The 17,628-nt window shown below is 41.1% G+C and overlaps 1 protein-coding gene across 6 annotated transcripts in view; it reads right to left on the bottom strand.

Annotated features, from left to right (window-relative positions):
* Nucleotides 1-17,628, bottom strand: part of TENM2 (teneurin transmembrane protein 2) — a 662,844-nt gene that overhangs the window by 144,338 nt on the left and 500,878 nt on the right. For all 6 annotated transcript variants that reach the window (XM_059174241.1, XM_059174242.1, XM_059174243.1 and 3 more), the window contains 2 exons: nucleotides 6,689-6,883; nucleotides 801-1,001 (listed from right to left, as the gene is read on the bottom strand). In XM_059174241.1, the coding sequence (XP_059030224.1) occupies nucleotides 801-1,001; nucleotides 6,689-6,883 (396 nt within the window). The remainder of the gene's footprint in view (nucleotides 1-800; nucleotides 1,002-6,688; nucleotides 6,884-17,628) is intronic.

Raw genomic sequence — 17,628 nt, 5'->3', positions numbered from 1 at the left:
GTTGAAGCCAGAGGCAAGTGGGCTGAGAAGCCGTCTCAAAATAGCCCATTTTAACTGACTCTTTTTTTTTTTCCTTTTGGAATGAAATATTCATTTCTTTCCCATTGTAGGCAAAGCCTCACATATATTCCCTTCCTGATTGCCATGGCAATCTGACAGCTGTCTCACTACCCAGAGGAAGGGGGCGGAATGATGATCGCTTGCTTGGATAGGCACTTGTCACTGTGAACAGAACCATTCTCGGGTAGGTTGGGACTGGCTTGAACTGTTGAACCGTTCCATTTTAGGGTCACTCGGGAGGTAAGACGCATACTCTTAATTTTAGGAAAATAAAGTGTACAGCGCAACTTCATTATTTTCCTGTCACTGGAGTATTGCAGTGCTCTGTAACATGTTCACACGGCACCCCGAGGGAGCCTCTTTTCTGTTTTATAGGACGTTCCATTCAGTTTGTCTGGGACTGAATTGTTCTGTTTTGTTTTCTGGTACCTTGAGGGAGTGTACATAAGAAAACCTATAATGCAAATGGAAGCATCCCTCCCGGGGCCTCTCGTCCATTTGTAGTGATGGAACAAACAAGGCACGAGGACCTGTGGTGTTTTTGTTTGTTTGTTTGTTTGTTTCCCAGGATCACAGATTCAATGACTGAGGAAGAGAGAGTAAGAAAGGCACTATGCAATTACCCTGCATTCCTTCATCCCAAGCTAAGTATGAAGAGTAGATTCCCATCCATTTGGGCTCATAGAAGGAGCACAGGGCATGAGTGATGGGAAAAGTAAGGAGGAAACCTCTTGTCTTACCCACAGAGCAGTCGGGACCCATCCAGTTGGGATCACAGCTGCAGAGGCCTGTGTCGGGGACGTAAGTGCCGTGCCCACTGCACTGGTCTGGGCATTGGACCCTTGCCAGCTCACAGTTTAGACCACCCCAGCCAGGGCTGCAGAGGCATTCTCCATTTATGCAGACCCCATGGCTGGAGCAGGTGGGATCCAAGCAATCAACTGAAAGAAAGAGCCAAAAACAAAACAAAGAGGAAGAATATTGATCACTCATGGGGAATGGGCCACGAGATGCCAGCTTGCTGCTGAAGAAATGCATAATTCACTAACTCCTATCCCCTGGCAAGCAAACGGAGCAGCCCAAGTAATACTTACGTGGTCTTTTGAAGAACAACCTATAAAAAATTCAAGACTTTTTTTTTTATTTGCCAAAACACCGAATCTCAAACTCGAAGGGGAGGTAAGAGAAAGAGGGGCTTTCTCAAACAGACTTAGGAGTAATCAGATATAGAGGTGTGCCATTCAATGCTGAGAACCTTGTACTTAAAAAAGTTAGTACCTTCATTAAGTCATATCAGAGCTTCTGAGCCTGGGACATGAATACTTGTGATATCTCTACATGTATCCCCAAGCCCAATTATCCCTCACTATCAGAGAGGAAAAGAAGGCTCATTCTAACTCCACTAATGCTTGTCTTCAGAAGGTAACAAAGGATTACAAAGAAAACCAGTGAAACTCATAAATGAGTCACTTTCCTAATTAAATGTCACTTAGGCTAAGTCTAAAATTAGGTTTCATTTTCCGAGCACACATCTACTGCAGGCGTTAGCCAAAGAGCAGGATAGAAGAGGTGAAGCTGGGTGTGGAATTGATCCCAAGGAGTTAAGGGTCCCACACAAAATCAGGAGTGACCTGAATGGGTGAGTCTCTGGCCGTGGTGCTGACACCCTCAGACTGTGTCAGTCAGATGAGTTAATTCTGGTCACTGTCATTCTTGGCAGTTTCATGCTCAGGTTGTTTGGACATCTTAATACTCAGAGTGGATATGCATCCAGTAGGTAATAGGAAGATTCTCACTGTGGAATCAACTCAGAATGAGGAGAGTTGTGAGTTGCAAAGGTCAATTCTCAAAGACAGGACTTTTTGCATGGGAATGTGACCCCAAACTTTGGATATCCATCCAGGCTCAGAGATGGGCAAAGAGGGCTTGGTAGAGGAGGACCGACTTCCTCGGGTGTTACCAGAAGATGATGCAGTGGCGTTTGGAGAAGAAGGCACAGCACACTGTGGGATCTGAATGACCAACGGTGGTCCTGCAGACGGCTCAGATACGTCTTGTGTAGCAGAGAAATAGGCAGGTCTCAACACCTTATTTAACTAAGACACACATTTTCCTTATTTTAACAGCTTGGAAATCAGGCCTCCTGGCCTAGAGTAAAGCATTTGCTTCTGCCATCATCTGGGGGCACAGCCAGCTTAAGACCACTTTAAATTCCTTTCTTGAGGTTTCTTGGACCACACTGCTGGTGTAATTGAGTCCCTCATATGCATGTGTGCCATCTTGTAGTTCCAATCCACAGAGATTTTGATTTCTCTCCCTGCCCAATGCCAAGATTGAAACATGCAAGATTTTTGGCGTCTATATAGTTCACCATGACACCGAGATGGCAACCCTTTGGGGTCCCAGCTTTTTGTAGCATAGTCTCAATTTTGTTTTCTTCTTATGGCATACAAAGTAATGATAGGTTTTAAAATTGATGATACTTTGGCTCTAAACAGGGCATTATTCAGAATTACCCATGCCACAAACTATTTCATTCCAGGGAACATTAAACTCAGGAATTTGGATTTCTTAAAAATCACAGTATTCCATGAAGTTTCCAAAAAGCACTGTGCTCTTGAGGCAACAATAAGAATTTTTAGTGTAAAGAGGTGTTTCTGAGCTGATCTATTTGAATCTTCTCAAGAAGATATTATTTACGAAAACCAGCTCAAGACTATTTGAGCCTTGGGGAAACAGAAGCTGCCACTGATATAACAGAAATTAAAAAAAAAAAACAACACTCTCAGAAAGGGGAATTTCAGTGATTTATTATTAGTTGGAGATGTTTAGGATAATGCTAGTTGCTCTGGTTGAAATCATTTTAAGGTTATATTCATTGTCTTGGGGACTATAACTTCTGATGATATGAACCCTTTTTGATACCTTCAGATTTGCTCAGGATGGTGGAGGGCATCTGGAGGTAAATGAATCGAAAGTTTCAGACACATAGAAGACATGTACAAAGAGGCCGTGCAATGCTTTGGTGTCTTTCTCATGCTCAGCAGGGGTAAAAAATATAGTAGGTGTTCAAAGTCTGCAACGAATGGCAGACTTTGCTAGAAGCCTTTGTCATTAGTGAGACAAACATCCAGGAAGAACTGACATGAAAGAAATGGTGCTAACAACTTCTTGCTTTTGGGGAGGAATGCTATGTAATTTGGGATCTGTGCAATATGAACTAATTCATTCAGAATGAGTCTTGTCCATATTTTTCTAATAAGAGAAAATCCCAAGGTTGTAGTTTTTTCTCTGTCCCTTTTTCTAATACAGCAAAATCAAAATAGACACAAAGGAATCCCAGGTGCTATGTGTCCCCAAACTTACTCTCCACCGTAATTAGCTATTTAAAATGTTTGGTGAGGTGCCAACAGTTAGGAGCTTTCAAGAAATACATCATAATCTTTTTCTTAAAAGGATGACATAAAAAGTAATATACCCCACATCCCCCCAAAAAGAAAAAAGAAAATGTCACTTTTCTTCTAGATAAATTAGCTTTCTCTTCTCTATTTTAAATTATAATATGAAGAAAGGAGGAAAATCCACTGGGATTTATTAGCCCAGGAGTGGAATGCCATCCAAAGAATCATTTATTGTATCTAGAAATATGAGCTAACCCTTTCAGTCATACCAGTAAATATGTTACAGCAGCTGATGGAATAACTAAATCCAGACTTTAACAAGAGCAGTTTCACGATGAATTTTAAATTTGCTTCCAATTTCATAAGATGGTCTTGTGGCCACGTCCTTAGAGTTTTTAGCAGGCAGGAGGGACTATGGCATTTTACGAAGCTTTATAAATAGAAACAGTGTTATACTTAAAAGGGGGACAGTGGCCTTTACCAGCTAAGTACCGTGTGCCTTACAACACCAGCCCCCTGGCAGCTGAAATCATTAGAACTCATTTAGTCTTGGGCCCTCTGTAGGTTTGACAAAAAAGGGTTGTGAATGCAATTTCTATCCCTAAGGATAAAAAAAGAGGTCAAGGAGTTTTACAAACAATATGTACTATAAACCCCCGAAGAACCATGAATTACATTTATGAAGTTAAATGTCATTGAAAAATGACTCAACCATGAAACTGACATGAAAACATGGCTGACTTAAACTAATATGTCAGTTCCTCGCTCATCACCTTCCCACTCCCCCAGACATCATTGAATGAAACCTCGGGAAACCGTCCTTTAATTTCTTGTGCAAATTTGTTAATAGTACAACAACGTTTATGCAGCAAAAATGGAGGAGGATGGCGACTATTGATTTCATTGCCGTGGCCATTGCAGGTAAATTGTTTGAACGTATGACTATGATGAATATCAGAAATAAAAGAGCTAAATGGAAGAAAAAAGTGCTGATCCAGACTTTCTGATTTCATTTCCTATTTTGAAAACAGCATATGAATCACCTCGGTTCATTCTTTTTGGGTAGCAGAAATCAATAGAGGAGATTTCATCCTTTCATAATGGTCCACGTGGCTTCCTTGTGTTGCTGGATGGTTAATTCATTCGGAACATTTAAATACGACGGGTTGGGAGAGGAAGAAAGTTGAGAAGTCACTTGAAATTCTACTCATACAGATATGCGCAATCTTTACTGGAGGGAAAAAATTCTAAGACGGGCAATGTCATTGCTCTATCATTTCCTTCTCGCCAAATGATGTATGCAAAAGGTCGTTTTAACCTTTCTTGTCATATTATTGGCCTCTCCCATGTTTTCAGCAAATGCGGCTTTGCCTTCTGCAATCCATTTATCTTTGAGAACTTCAACCTTTCAAGCAGGGTTATTAAATCAGTCCTTCTTCCATCCAAACTCCCAATTTGGTTTTATGATGCAGATGGAGGGAGGCTACCTTTTATAACAGAGGAACAAATATATAAAGTGTTGAGCCAATGAAGATCTGGAGGTCAGACTTCTGGGTCCCATTAAGGGCATTACCACTGATGTATCGGAAAAATCTTAGAAGAATAATGTCATGGAAGTGGACTCTCTTTTAGCCAGAGTTCTATAAACTATGAAATGGGAGATTTCAGAAGGGGAGCTTCGGTATGTTACTAAGGGTGAGTTACTGTCATTACTTTGTGGTAAAGGCAGTAATGATTGGTTAGGTTTTACAGAACACTGGAGATCCATAACTTAATGGGATGGGAGATCAGATATGCTCACACCTGAGAACCTCAGAGCGCCTGAGGTCCCTACTTATCAGCTTGGCATTGAGAAGCTGAGAGAGAACACGGGATATGGCGTCTAACAGTCTTTTCTTGGGGGGCATGCTGGGTGGTTCCCTCAAGCTGTTTCTCATGGGGTAGGCTGTGGGTTTCACTTTTTTCCTCAGTTTGTTGGGAGAGTTGACACTTCTTTCTCCACTGGGAGGAAAAAAGGCTGTTTGAGTTGTATGGGGATGTTTGCCTGGATGACCGATGTAGAGGATAAGTGGCTAAGCTGATAAACACAATTGAGTCAATTCAAAGGTTGGGGAGTGGACGAGGGATGGACCACACCTAGGCTCACGCCTTCCTACCAACTCTGCTTGATATTTTATGTGAAGAGAAACAACAGATGGGCAGCCAGAGACCATACTCGGGAGGTGCAGATATAGAGGGGGAAGGCTGGCAGGCAGTTTGGCGGGGTTCCCTTGCCTTATAGATCCCAACACCTTGGTACCAAATAGCTTTTCTGAAAGCACTAACCAGAGTGACTCAGACTCGTGGAAGCTAGCTATGGATCACATCGGGAGAGGAGCGTTCTCTATCTGATCACCAACTCGCATCTCTGATCACGTTTTTTCAGACTAGATTCAGCTGACTACACCCCTAACTTTTCCCCATGGGTTTCAGAGGCCACCACAATGCATGCTAAAGTGAGCTCTTCAGAATTCTCCTACTCTCTCACTACTGTGCTACACCCCCACCCTCCTCTATGTGACTTAGGTACCAGGATAATGTGACCTACATCGTGTCTAAATGACATGGCTGCCTTATATCGTCTTTCAAGCCTGACTGTTTTCTATTGATATTAATTTTTGCTAAAATATACGCAGACATATGTAGGTACTAGATTACCAGGGAGAGTTTCAGGGGGAAAAAAAAAAAAAGCAACAACAAAAACAGCTATAGGGAAGACAGGAGATTAAGGATTCTTGGGTGGTTTTTTGTTGTTGCTGTTTTTGTTTTCTGGATAGCTTTAGTAATTCCCAAATCAGAGGATTTTAAAGAAAGCAAAGCAAAGAGGAAGGAAGATAAGAGACTGTGGAAGAAAGAAAAAAAGGAAAAGAAGGAGCAGGAAGGGAGGAGGAGGAGTTACAGGGAAAGAGCCGAAAGACAAAGGCAGAGAAAGCAGTTTAAAGAGGAAAAGTAGCTAATTAACATAAAGAATGGTAAAACAAAGCATTCCTCCCAGAACCACTCCGCAGGCTGTGTTTTCTTCAACCTTAGAAGTCTACAAAAGCCAAGGCATTTGAAGTTCTCTGTGCAAAATGTTTAAGTTTTCCTCTGCAAAATGTGGAGCCTTGGACTGGGCTCATTAGCAAAAGTCTGAGTCTACAGACGCCTCCCTCCTCTGCTGCTGCCCAGGCTGGCCCTGCAGCGCTTACCTTCCTCACAGTGCTCGCCTTTGTATCCAGCGGAGCACACACAGTTCCCATCGATGCAGGAGCCATGGCCCCCGCAGGAAGGATCGATGCACTGATTCATGGGCACGTCACACTCTGCGCCTTTCCAGCCGCTGTAGCACTGGCACGTCCCTTTAGAATATTGTCCATTCCCACTGCACAGGACAGGGCAGGCAGCTGCAAAAGCCAGAGACAGAGCACCAGGTCACAGGGGGCAGTGCCTGCAGGGATCTGTCCATCTAAGGGGGGTGGAGCCCACCTGGAATTTCAGCTTTGCTTGCAGCGTCCTAGCCTGGGGACCCTGGTGGTGGAGGGGCAGAGCCGACCTTAGAGAGACCTTAGAGAAACAGTAACCATCACGAGGACTACCACAAAAATGCTACTAATAATAGCAGCTACCACCAATGCCATTCTTGTTATGCGCCAGGCACAGCTTTAAATGTGCAATTTATTACTTAACCGTCATAAGTATTCGATGATCCTGATGGGATCCTGATGCCCATTTTACACATGACGTACAGACCAGTCAGGTGTAGATAGGTGGCCAAAGTCACAAAGCTCAGAAGATGGGGAGCCCCCTTGGAAAGCAGGTTGGCCCAACTCTCAGCTCTGCCCTTGATAAAGCTATGTGGACACAAGTGTCATTTTTAGTGGTGCAGGGGATCAGAATCCATTTTGCTGAGTATTTTATCCTCTGGTTAGTCAGCTCCTATTCTTGCCAAGTTGATGTCCATTAAAAGGAAGGGGGATTAATCTCTTTATGCCTCAGTTTTCTTATCTAGACCACAAAGGGATGACTCTGCCTACCTCAAAGCACAACATGTGTAATAAAGGATAGGCTACAAGTGCCTGGACTAATAAAAAAAGCAAGAAGGGGAGAGCAGGCAGAAGACAGGAAACCTCTAGTTGTTCTTGTCTCAGCTGGGACTCTCCCGCATCCATTGATAGGAAGAAGGCTGAGAATTGGTGAGGACTGTCCAGTACGAAATTACCGATGGTTCTTACCAGTTTTGCCTCAGTTGTGCCAATTCACCCCTTTCAGAGATCAAGAATGGGATTTTAGTGGTCACCTTCAGGCTTTGGACTTTACGTTTCAGAATCAGTTTGTAAAGAACCTAAATTTCCCACTGGGTCTCTCATTTGCGGCTAAAAGCAGGATGCAACTTCCTGCTATGGCACCGGCCCTCAGGGGCCTTCAGGGATGGCCAACAGGATGTTTCAGTGACTCCCGGTCCTCCTGTGATTGGGAATGCACATGTACGTGGATGCGTCCAGCCCACGCCATGTCCCGGTCCTGTGAAGCGGTGGCACCTCTAATCACATCACTCTGCAGTCCGACTGATGACTGGCTCATCAGTCATCCCCTGTTGTCAGGTTTCTGTCCTGTTTTTATAATAGTTGACTTTCCTTCTGTGAGTGTCTAATTTCCCAGAGCTCTAGGAAACTCCTTGAGGACAGGCCCATGTTCATCACTGTTGATTTCCTTTCAGCTCGGCATTCATCAATGTTGACATAAGTAAATATTTCTCCTATGTTCCTGATATTTAGAGATCCTCAAACAGGGAGGTTATGGGCAAGTGCTAAATGGGCATTTATGGAAGATGTGGGGAAAAAAAACTCAGCTTCTGGAGGAGACCTCATGTTGCACACACGGTACCTTTTTCTAGGGGAAGTGCATGTTTTAACTTAATTATAAACTGACCTGACCTGAAACAAAAACATCTTAGCAGCTGACATGTGATTGAGAGATATCCTCTCTGAAAACATTTTAGAACACAAAAGTTGTGAAAATTATTTAGGGTCTAATTCTCAGTAGAATTCTTACCCTTCTTCTACCCTCTATTACCAGAGGACAATAATGAGTTCAAAAGGGAGAACATCAAAGCCACATATTGAATTTTGGCTAGACTGTCCTTGAGAGAGTAGGGAACATGCTTTCTATCCCCAGGATACTTAATCAGAGATCTGGATAGAGTCGTTACCCATACTGATGGTCTAGGAGAGGGTAGAAGAAAACATTGAACCCACGGTGCCCAAGATCCTGGTTAGGAACTGTGCAAATATGAACAATAAGAAAAATATGAGCTTTTGCAAAGTTTTGAGAGGGCTTGATAGACAAAGGAAATTTTTTCGATGTCAGTTCCTCACGAAACATGCTAAGCTCTATGCTAGGAATGGCAAATACATGCACACGAACTACTATTCTCCCTTCCTGCACCTCTGCAGACATCGTCGAGTGATCACGATCATGGCATCTCGTCACCCAGAGCCTAGACAGAGCCTCAAAACCTCAATGACCAAGGCTGAGACCTGCAAGAAGGCAGAGTTGGCATTCGAGAGGAAACCCACTTTCCATTTCTAATTTAGGCAACATTACAGATATTTCTTCTCCTAGGAAGACTAGAGTTGGCATCATTTCTTACCCCACATCTACTCTCGCCCAATGAAATGGGAAACTAGTGAAGAGGGCAGCCATGCATGCAGTGGAATGAGCTTCCAAGGGCTGTTTCTGGCTGGAGGATCCTATACTGGACAAGCTGCCATGAACAGCAGAGAAAGTTACATCAAATCACCACCACTGGACTCCCACTGCACCTCCTCGCCTCTCCAAGAGTAGAAGAGAGTAGAAAGTAGGAGCAAATAAGTACTATCATTATTAATTATAAAGTACAGTTATAATATTTTATTTATCCATATTGAAACTTTTTCTTCTGCATAAACTTCATGTGATGAAAAAAAAAAAAAAGGGATTGTCCGGAAGGTAAGAATGGATTTTATTTAAAACCAGGTACCTGGGAAATCAAATTTAAAATGTGACCTACTTAAATTACTCAGGGGAAAAATGGAGAATAGTGAGGTCAGAGAATTCTCCACATTCTAAATGCAGCCTTCTTTCAATATGTTTGCTGCGTGCTCACCAGGAGTGTGGTAAAAAATGCAAAACTCTGTGCTGTTCTCTGGAAAGCAGGCCACTGGATGGGCTTGGCTGATGTCACATCAAAAAGCAGAAGCAGCTAGAAGAAGAATGAATTTCTCCTGTAATCCATTGGGCACTGGGACAGAGTGCAAAAGCCAGAGGTGAGCCTTCTAGTGATCACTGTGCTGACCCACACGGAGAGCAGGAGTAACTGATTCATTCTCAGACATAACTCAACCCAGAGCCTCACAGTATGCTAGGCTCAGGCTGATCCTCATTAGAGAGGCTGAATGTGAAGCGCAGACCTCTCATATTCATAACTCTTCTTGTATTTTTACTATCACTAAATCTACATGATTTTTTCTGATAGGTTATAGGACAAATAACTCCTGACTCCACACACCTGCCCAAAGGTGATACAGAACAGAATTGGAAAGAGTAAGGATTTTGGTGGCAGAAAGAGCTGGGTTTAAAAGCTGATCTGTCACTTACCAGCTCTGGGATTTTGGTCAAATTATTACATTTCTCTGAGACCCAAGTTTACCTTCAAAATACTGTCTTTCAGAGTTGATGGGAGCATTAAGTGCAATTACGTGTGTAAGGACTCAAAGCAGTAGCTGACACACAGTTTATAATGAACAGATGTTCCCTCTGGAAATTCCAAACTAAGTCTCCAAATTGACTGCAAGGGTTAATGAAATTAAAAATGCAGTATGTCTCAGATGTACACATGCATGTGCACACACATGTGTGCATGCTCTTTCTCTTTCTCTCTCTTTCTCTCTCTCTCTCTCTCACACACACACACACACATAGAATTACCACACCACCTCCAGCACAAGATTATAAAATAACACTAATGGAAAGAACTCATCTTCTTCTTCCCCCAATTTTCTCTGGTTGTGGGTGGGAGGGGGTTCTGGAATCACATGTAGAGTGTTTTATATCTTTGCTTCTCTCTCCTCTTCCTAAGGCTTACAGGAGCAGAACACTGTGCATTCATGCTACTATTTAAAATTAATTAAAATGTTTGTACCAAGTGACTATTCTTGTTTTATTAAATCTAGTAGATGGAAACTAGATTCATGCAGAAGAAAAATAAATTACCACTACCACTAACGACGGTCAAGTTAACAGGCTGATGACAGAGAGGGAGAGAGAGAGAGAGAGAGAATTTAGATTCACCTAAATTGTGTAAAATTCATTTATGATCAAGCTGGAGCTTTTTTTTTTTTTTTTTTTGCTCCCAAAGTTTTCTGTAAGGGATGAAATGAATGATCAGTGTTACTTACTAAGTGGAAAGTTACAGGACAAGCCACCCATGTCTGCTGTTTTAAGTAAAACAAGTCCCATCTATCTGGAGTTTGCAGTAGAGGAAATACCTGGAGAAGATGTAGAGATGTTGAAAAGGCTGAATCATAAGGCAAGTGAAAATATCTGCATCTTGCCAAGTCATTTATAGGCTGGGCTAGATGTACAGAGGCAATGTCAAATATTGTGCCTTTTAAAAAAAATTATTTGAAATTTGACTGAAAGCTTCTGTGGAAAAGAGACGAGAATACTTGAACCTAGTAATCTGGGTAAACTGTCAAAATCGCACTAACAATTGGTGGTCTTACTTCCAAGTTATTCAATAAATATTTGTGAATAACCTAGTATGTGCTAGTAGCTGTGTTAGGTGGTAGGAAAAAAAGTGATGTAGAAATAAAAATGCCTTAATTCTCCTGAAGCAATTGAGGATGTAATATTTGGGCTACCAAGGCAAAGCAAGCAAAGTTCAGTGTCTTTAACAACAAAATTGGTGCCCCGTTGTCTTTCCTGATTGTGGAATTAGCTTGGTTGCCAAGCATAATGTGTTAGGAAAAATAGGTTTCACTTCCTGCTAGGTCCCTGCAAATGGCAATCATCTGGTAGGCAACAAAGCTTAACATCTACTGGACAGTGTATTCAAAAATAAATTCCAGAGTGATGTCACCAAGATGGTGGCACTTCCCTGACTTTGTTCTCTTTACAAGAAGAATAACTAACAACAATTCATGAATAAGATAGAAGTGAGAGAATCTGAGAACAAGGTGGGTAAGGCTGAAGACCCTCCTGCTGCTCAGAGACAGACAACAGTACAACCTGACATGAGCGGCTTCCTTCGACTGCAGTGCCTCCCCCCATGCCGTGGCAGCACCACGTGGGGACATCTCCCTGAGCCTTCAGGGAAAAAAGAATCCTGGAAGTACAACCAGCCCCATCCCCCACCATTGCGAGTGGCTATGTGGGAATCCCCTACTCTGATCTCAAGGGAATCACAGGGGATTGCAGGGGAATCCAACCACTGGGGACTGCAGGAGTATTCCAACCACTGGGAATCTGACTGCGAGGGAGAATGGGGAGGGGCTTGCCCCAACTAGCGCATGGATCCTGGCAGACCAAGTTCATACCTACACAGCCCAAAGGGTATCCCAACCAACAGTTTTGCTCATCTGCAGAACAAAGGTGGGGGTGTACTCTGACCACAGGACTTGGTGGGGTGCAGACTTGGCTGATATGGATCTTTAAATGAGGATTTTGTGGGCTCTAGAACCTAGTTTGCCCATATCCAAGCAAGGATCTGAATCACAGCCCTACCCATGGTGGAGAGGGTCTTCCAGCGCCATCTGACCAGAAGGGCTGGTGACAACTCCTGGAAGCAGTGTAGCCCAATGGTGCTTGAGTTAAAAGGCAGAGAGGAAGAGCTGATTGCCCCTGAAGCAAAGCTAGTACCAGGCATGGAAGGTTTCTGTGCTATGCACAGGTAGAGGAATTAATTCACAGTGAAGGCTGAAGGCAGCTCTCAGGCCCTTCCAGCTAGAGAGACTGTTTGGAAATCAAGAGTAGCCTGGAGCAGTCCTTCCCCCTCCCACCCAGGCAAGGGGGCTGAGAGATAGCCCCACACACTGTGGAGTGTGACCTTTGGCCCTACATATTAGGACTGTCAAAAAACCATGAAAACTGCTTGGTCCGGTGGTGTTAGAGCTGAGAATAAGGGCAGGCAGAGCCAACAGTTTGCAGAGCAAAGCCAGTAGACCTGTTTGGCCCTGGAGCTTGGAGTACAAGTCAGTGTGCATTAAGACAACAAAAGAGTTTTACTGGTTTTAGAGCAGCTTCCCCCACAGTGCCGTGGCAGGGAATCTAATTTGTAGCCCTGCTCATTGCTGAGTATAGCCTTCAGCCGGTCTGACCAAGGAACCTGACCAGAGCACATGGGGAAGCTACATAGCCCATTCAACAACCCTACATACAGTGGCATTTAAAGAGAGAGCAGAGCCTGTGGTTTCCTTTGTCTGGAAAGCAAAATGAGTAGTTTCATATGACCAGAGAATTCAGTGAATACCCTGGCCTGATTTAAACTCCCAAACAATAAACTGTACAAACCTTGGGTCTTGGCCTGATGCCCTGACTAATTCATAGTCCACCTATTACTGACTATAACATCTAGTCCTGACCATTTATTAAGCCGGACCAGAGAATCCAGGAAACCACGGAGCCTATCCGATAGCTTCCCCTGGGTAGGGAACCAAGCCAGTAGTCATATTCAACTGTTTTCAGCCTTATCCTTAGGGCTCGAACAGTTGTCTTGCCCCCAAACAGACCATAATAGCAGGCCCCACCTGCCCAAGGACATTACCACTAGACACATCCAGAAAGCCAAAATGAGCTGATTGTGGAGAAGCTGTATTTTCCAAAGCAAATCTATAAAATCTGGAAGAGTCCCCCCATTACTCAAATATGCAGATAACAGCATAAAGAATCAAGAACCACAAAAGAATCAGGTAAGTATGACACTACTGAAGGAAACTCTAAAATTCCAATAACTGACCCTAGAGAAATGGAGATGTATGAACTGTCAGACAATGAACTCAAAATAATTCTCTTAAGGAAGTTCAGTGAACTACAAGAAAACACAACCAAGTGAAAGTAGGAAAATGATGCATGAAGAAAATGAGAAGTTTGCAAGGAAATAGAAACCATGAAAAAAAGTCCTCAAGTTGAAAAATATACTAACTAAATACACTAGAATTCAGTAAAGAATTTCAAAAGTGGTAGATTCTTTCAAAAGAAAGAATCTGTGAGCTGGAGGATAGAACAATGGAATCACCCAGGTGGTGGGGCAAAAAGAAAAGAATGAAAGAGTGAAGAAAGCCTATAGGAATTATAGGACATATGAAAAGAAATAATATTCACATTATGGGAATTCAAGAAGGCGAGAAAAAGAAGACAAAATATACTTAAAGCAATAATAGCTGAAAACTTCCCAAACCTAGGGAGAGAAATGGACATCCAGATCCACGAGACCAAAAGAACCACAAATAGGCTGAACTCAAATAGGGCTACACTGTGACATATTAATTAAATTGTCAAACATCAAAGACAAAGAAAGAATTTTAAGAGCATCAAGAGAAAAGATCGAAGTTATATACAAGGGAATACCCATAGGACAATCAACTGATGTTTCAACAGAAAATTTTCAGGCCAGGAGAAAATGGGAGGGCATATTCCAAACATTGAATACAACTAAATGTCAACCAAGATTTCTATACCCGTTGAAGTTATTCTTCAGAAACACAATGGAGGGATGATGACCTACCCAAATAAACAAAAGCTGAGAGAGTTCATGATCACCAGGCCTTCATTACAAAAAATGCTAAAGAGGGGCGCCTGGGTGGCTCAGTGGGTTAAAGCCCCTGCCTTCGGCTCAGGTCATGATCCCAGAGTCCTGGGATCGAGCCCCACATCAGGCTCTCGGCTCCGCGAAGAGCTTGCTTCCTCCTCTCTGCCTGCCTTTCTGCCTGCCTCTCTGCCTACTTGTGATCTCTATCTGTCAAATAAATAAATAAAATCTTTAAAAAAAATGCTAAAGAAGTTTCGTGAGTGAAAGTGAAAGAATGCTAATGAACAGCATAAAAACATGAAAAGGTAGTGTAAATCTCACTGGTAATGGTAAATATATAGTTAGATTCTTCAATATGGGAACTAACTTACAACTAACTTACAGCACTAGCTCTAGTTCTAAGTAATACAATATTAAAAAAACATGTAAACTCTAATAGCAATAATCTAAAATGTGAGTGGGGAAAGTGTAAAATATAGGAATTCTACTGAAATTAAGTTGTTATCAGTTTAAAAGACGGTGTCATAAGTTTGAAATATTTTATGTAAATCGCACAGTAACCACAAAAGAAAATCCTGTAGTAATTACACAAAAGATACAATAAAGAAATCTGAGTATACTGATGTCAAAAGACAACAGAACACACAAAAAAGACAGCAGGATAAGAAATAAGAGACAATGGCTCTACAAAACAACCAGAAAACAATTAGCAAAACAGCAATAGTGTTTACTTATAGATAATTATTTTAAAGATAATTATTTTAAATAAATATTTCCAATCAAAATACAAAGAGTGGCTGAATGGATAAAAAGACATGAGCCAAAATATGCTACCTAAGAGTCTGGTGTTAGCCTCAAAGACACAGAGAGTGAAGAGATGGAAAAAAAGACATTTCAAATAAACGGTAACAACAACTGTAACAACAACAAAAGAGAGTAACTATACTAATATCAGACAAAAGAGACTTTAAAAATGATAAAAAAGAAACAAGGAAAGTCATTATATAATGGGGTCAATATATCAATAAGAGAAAAATAATTGTAAATATTTATGTTTCTGACACTGGAGCACCTAAATATATAAAGCAAAAACTAACAGAGCTAAAAGGAGAAATAAACAGTAATACAGTAATAGTTGGGGATTTCAATACTCCATGCTCAACAATGGATAGATCATCCAGACAGAGAATCGATAAGGAAATAGCTGATTTGAACAACACTATGATCAAATGGACCTCATAGACATATACAGAACCTTCTGCTCAATAACAGCAGCATATACATTCTTCTGAAGTGCACATAGAACATTTTCTAGGATAGACCATATGTGAGGCCACAAAACAAGTCTTAGAAAAATCAAGAAGATTAGAATTATACCAAGTAACTTCTTAGACCACAGTGGCATGAAAATAGAAATCAATAGCAAAGGGAAAACTTGAAAATTCACAAATACATGGAAATTAAAAAAACATCCTCCTGAAAAAACAATTGATCAAAGAAGAAATTTAAGGGGCAAAGGATTTCTTGAGACACATGAATATAGAAATACAACACACCAGAACTTATGGGATGCAGCAAAAGCAGTTCTAAGTGGGACGTTTACAGCAATAAATGCCTACATTATGAAGGAAAAAGAGCTGGCTGGCTCAGTGGGGTGAGCCTCTGCCTTCAGCTCAGGTCATGGTCTCAGGGTCCTGGGATTGAGCCCTGCATCATCGGGCTCTCTGATGAGCAGGGAGCCTGCTTTCTCCTTTCTCTCTGCCTGCCTCTTCGCCTACTTGTGATCTCTCTCTGTCAAATAAATAAAATCTTTAAAAGAAAAAAAAAAAAGAAGCAAAAAGAGTCCAAATAATCAACATAGCTCTATGCTGTAAGGAACTAGACAATAAAAAAACTAAGCCCAATGTTAGCAGAAGAAAAGAAATCATATGGATTAGAACAGAAATAAATGAAATAGAGAACAGAAAAACAATAGGGAAGATTAACCAAATTAAGAGTTGGTTCTTTGAAAAGATAGATAAAATTGACAAACCCTTAGCTAGGCTAGTCAAGAAGAAAAAAAGAAAAAGGATCCAAATCAACAAATTTAAAAACAAAAAAAGGAAAAACTACAACTGATAATATAGAAATACAAAAGATCAGAGAAGGCTACTATGAACAACTATTTACCAACAAACTGTGCAACATAGAAGAGGTGGAAAAGTTCTTTGAAAATCTGAATAAACAAATTATCAGTAAGGAGACTGAGTTAGCAATAAAAAAATCTCCCAGTGAAAAAAGCCCAGAATCAGGTGGCTTCATTGGTGAATTTTACCAAACATTTAAATTAGAATTAACACCAATCTTTCTCAAACTCTTCCAAAAAATCCCAACTGGAGATTTCCTGCTTGGGAAACTGAGAGTAGCCTGGAGTGGCCCCTGATCTTCCCACCCATGCAAGGGGGCTGAGAATCCATTTTATGAGGCTAGCATTGTTTAATACCTGAACCAGAAAATAACCCTACTAGAAAATAACACTACAGGCCAGTATCCCTAATAAATATAGATGCAAAACTCTCACCAAAATACTAGCAAACTGAATTTAGCAGTACATTAAAAGGATCATTCACCATGATCAAGTGGGATTTATCCCTGGGATGCAAGGATGGCTCACATACATCAACCAATTAATGTGACACATTATGTTAATAAAAAGAAACAAAATAATACCATCTCAATAGACACAGAAAAACAGCATTTGACAAAATTCATCACCCACTCATGATTAAAAACTCTTAACAAATTAGGCAAAGAAGGAACATATCTCAACATAATAAAGGCCACATATGATGAGCCTACAGCTAACATCATAGTCAATGGTGAACGGTTGAAAGATTTTCCTCTAAGATCAGGAATAAAACAAAGGTGTCCACGCTCATTAATCCTATTCAAAAAATTATTAGAAGTACCAGCAGGAACAATCAGGCAAGAAAAAGAAATAAAAAGCACTGGAATTGGAAAGGAAGAAGTAAAATTTTCTCTATTTGCAGATGACATGATTTTATACAGAGAAAATCTTAAATGATTCAACCAGAAAACTTAGATCTAATTGAAGAATTCCATAAAGTTGCAAGATACAAAATTAACATATAAAAATCAGTAGTATTCCTATATACTAATAACAAATTTTTTGAAAAAGAAAGAAACTAATGCCATTTACAATAGTATCAAAAACAAGAAAATACTTAGGAATAAATTTAACTAAGGAGGAGAAAGAGCTCTATTCTGAAAACTACAAGACATGATGAAAGAAATAAAAAAAGACACAAATAAATAGAAAGTTATCCTGTACTTATGGATTGGAAAATTTAGTATTGTTAAAAT

Source organism: Mustela lutreola, chromosome 5, assembly GCF_030435805.1.
Source record: "Mustela lutreola isolate mMusLut2 chromosome 5, mMusLut2.pri, whole genome shotgun sequence".
Lineage (NCBI taxonomy): Eukaryota > Metazoa > Chordata > Mammalia > Carnivora > Mustelidae > Mustela > Mustela lutreola.
This window is presented reverse-complemented; position numbering and strand designations above follow the sequence as displayed.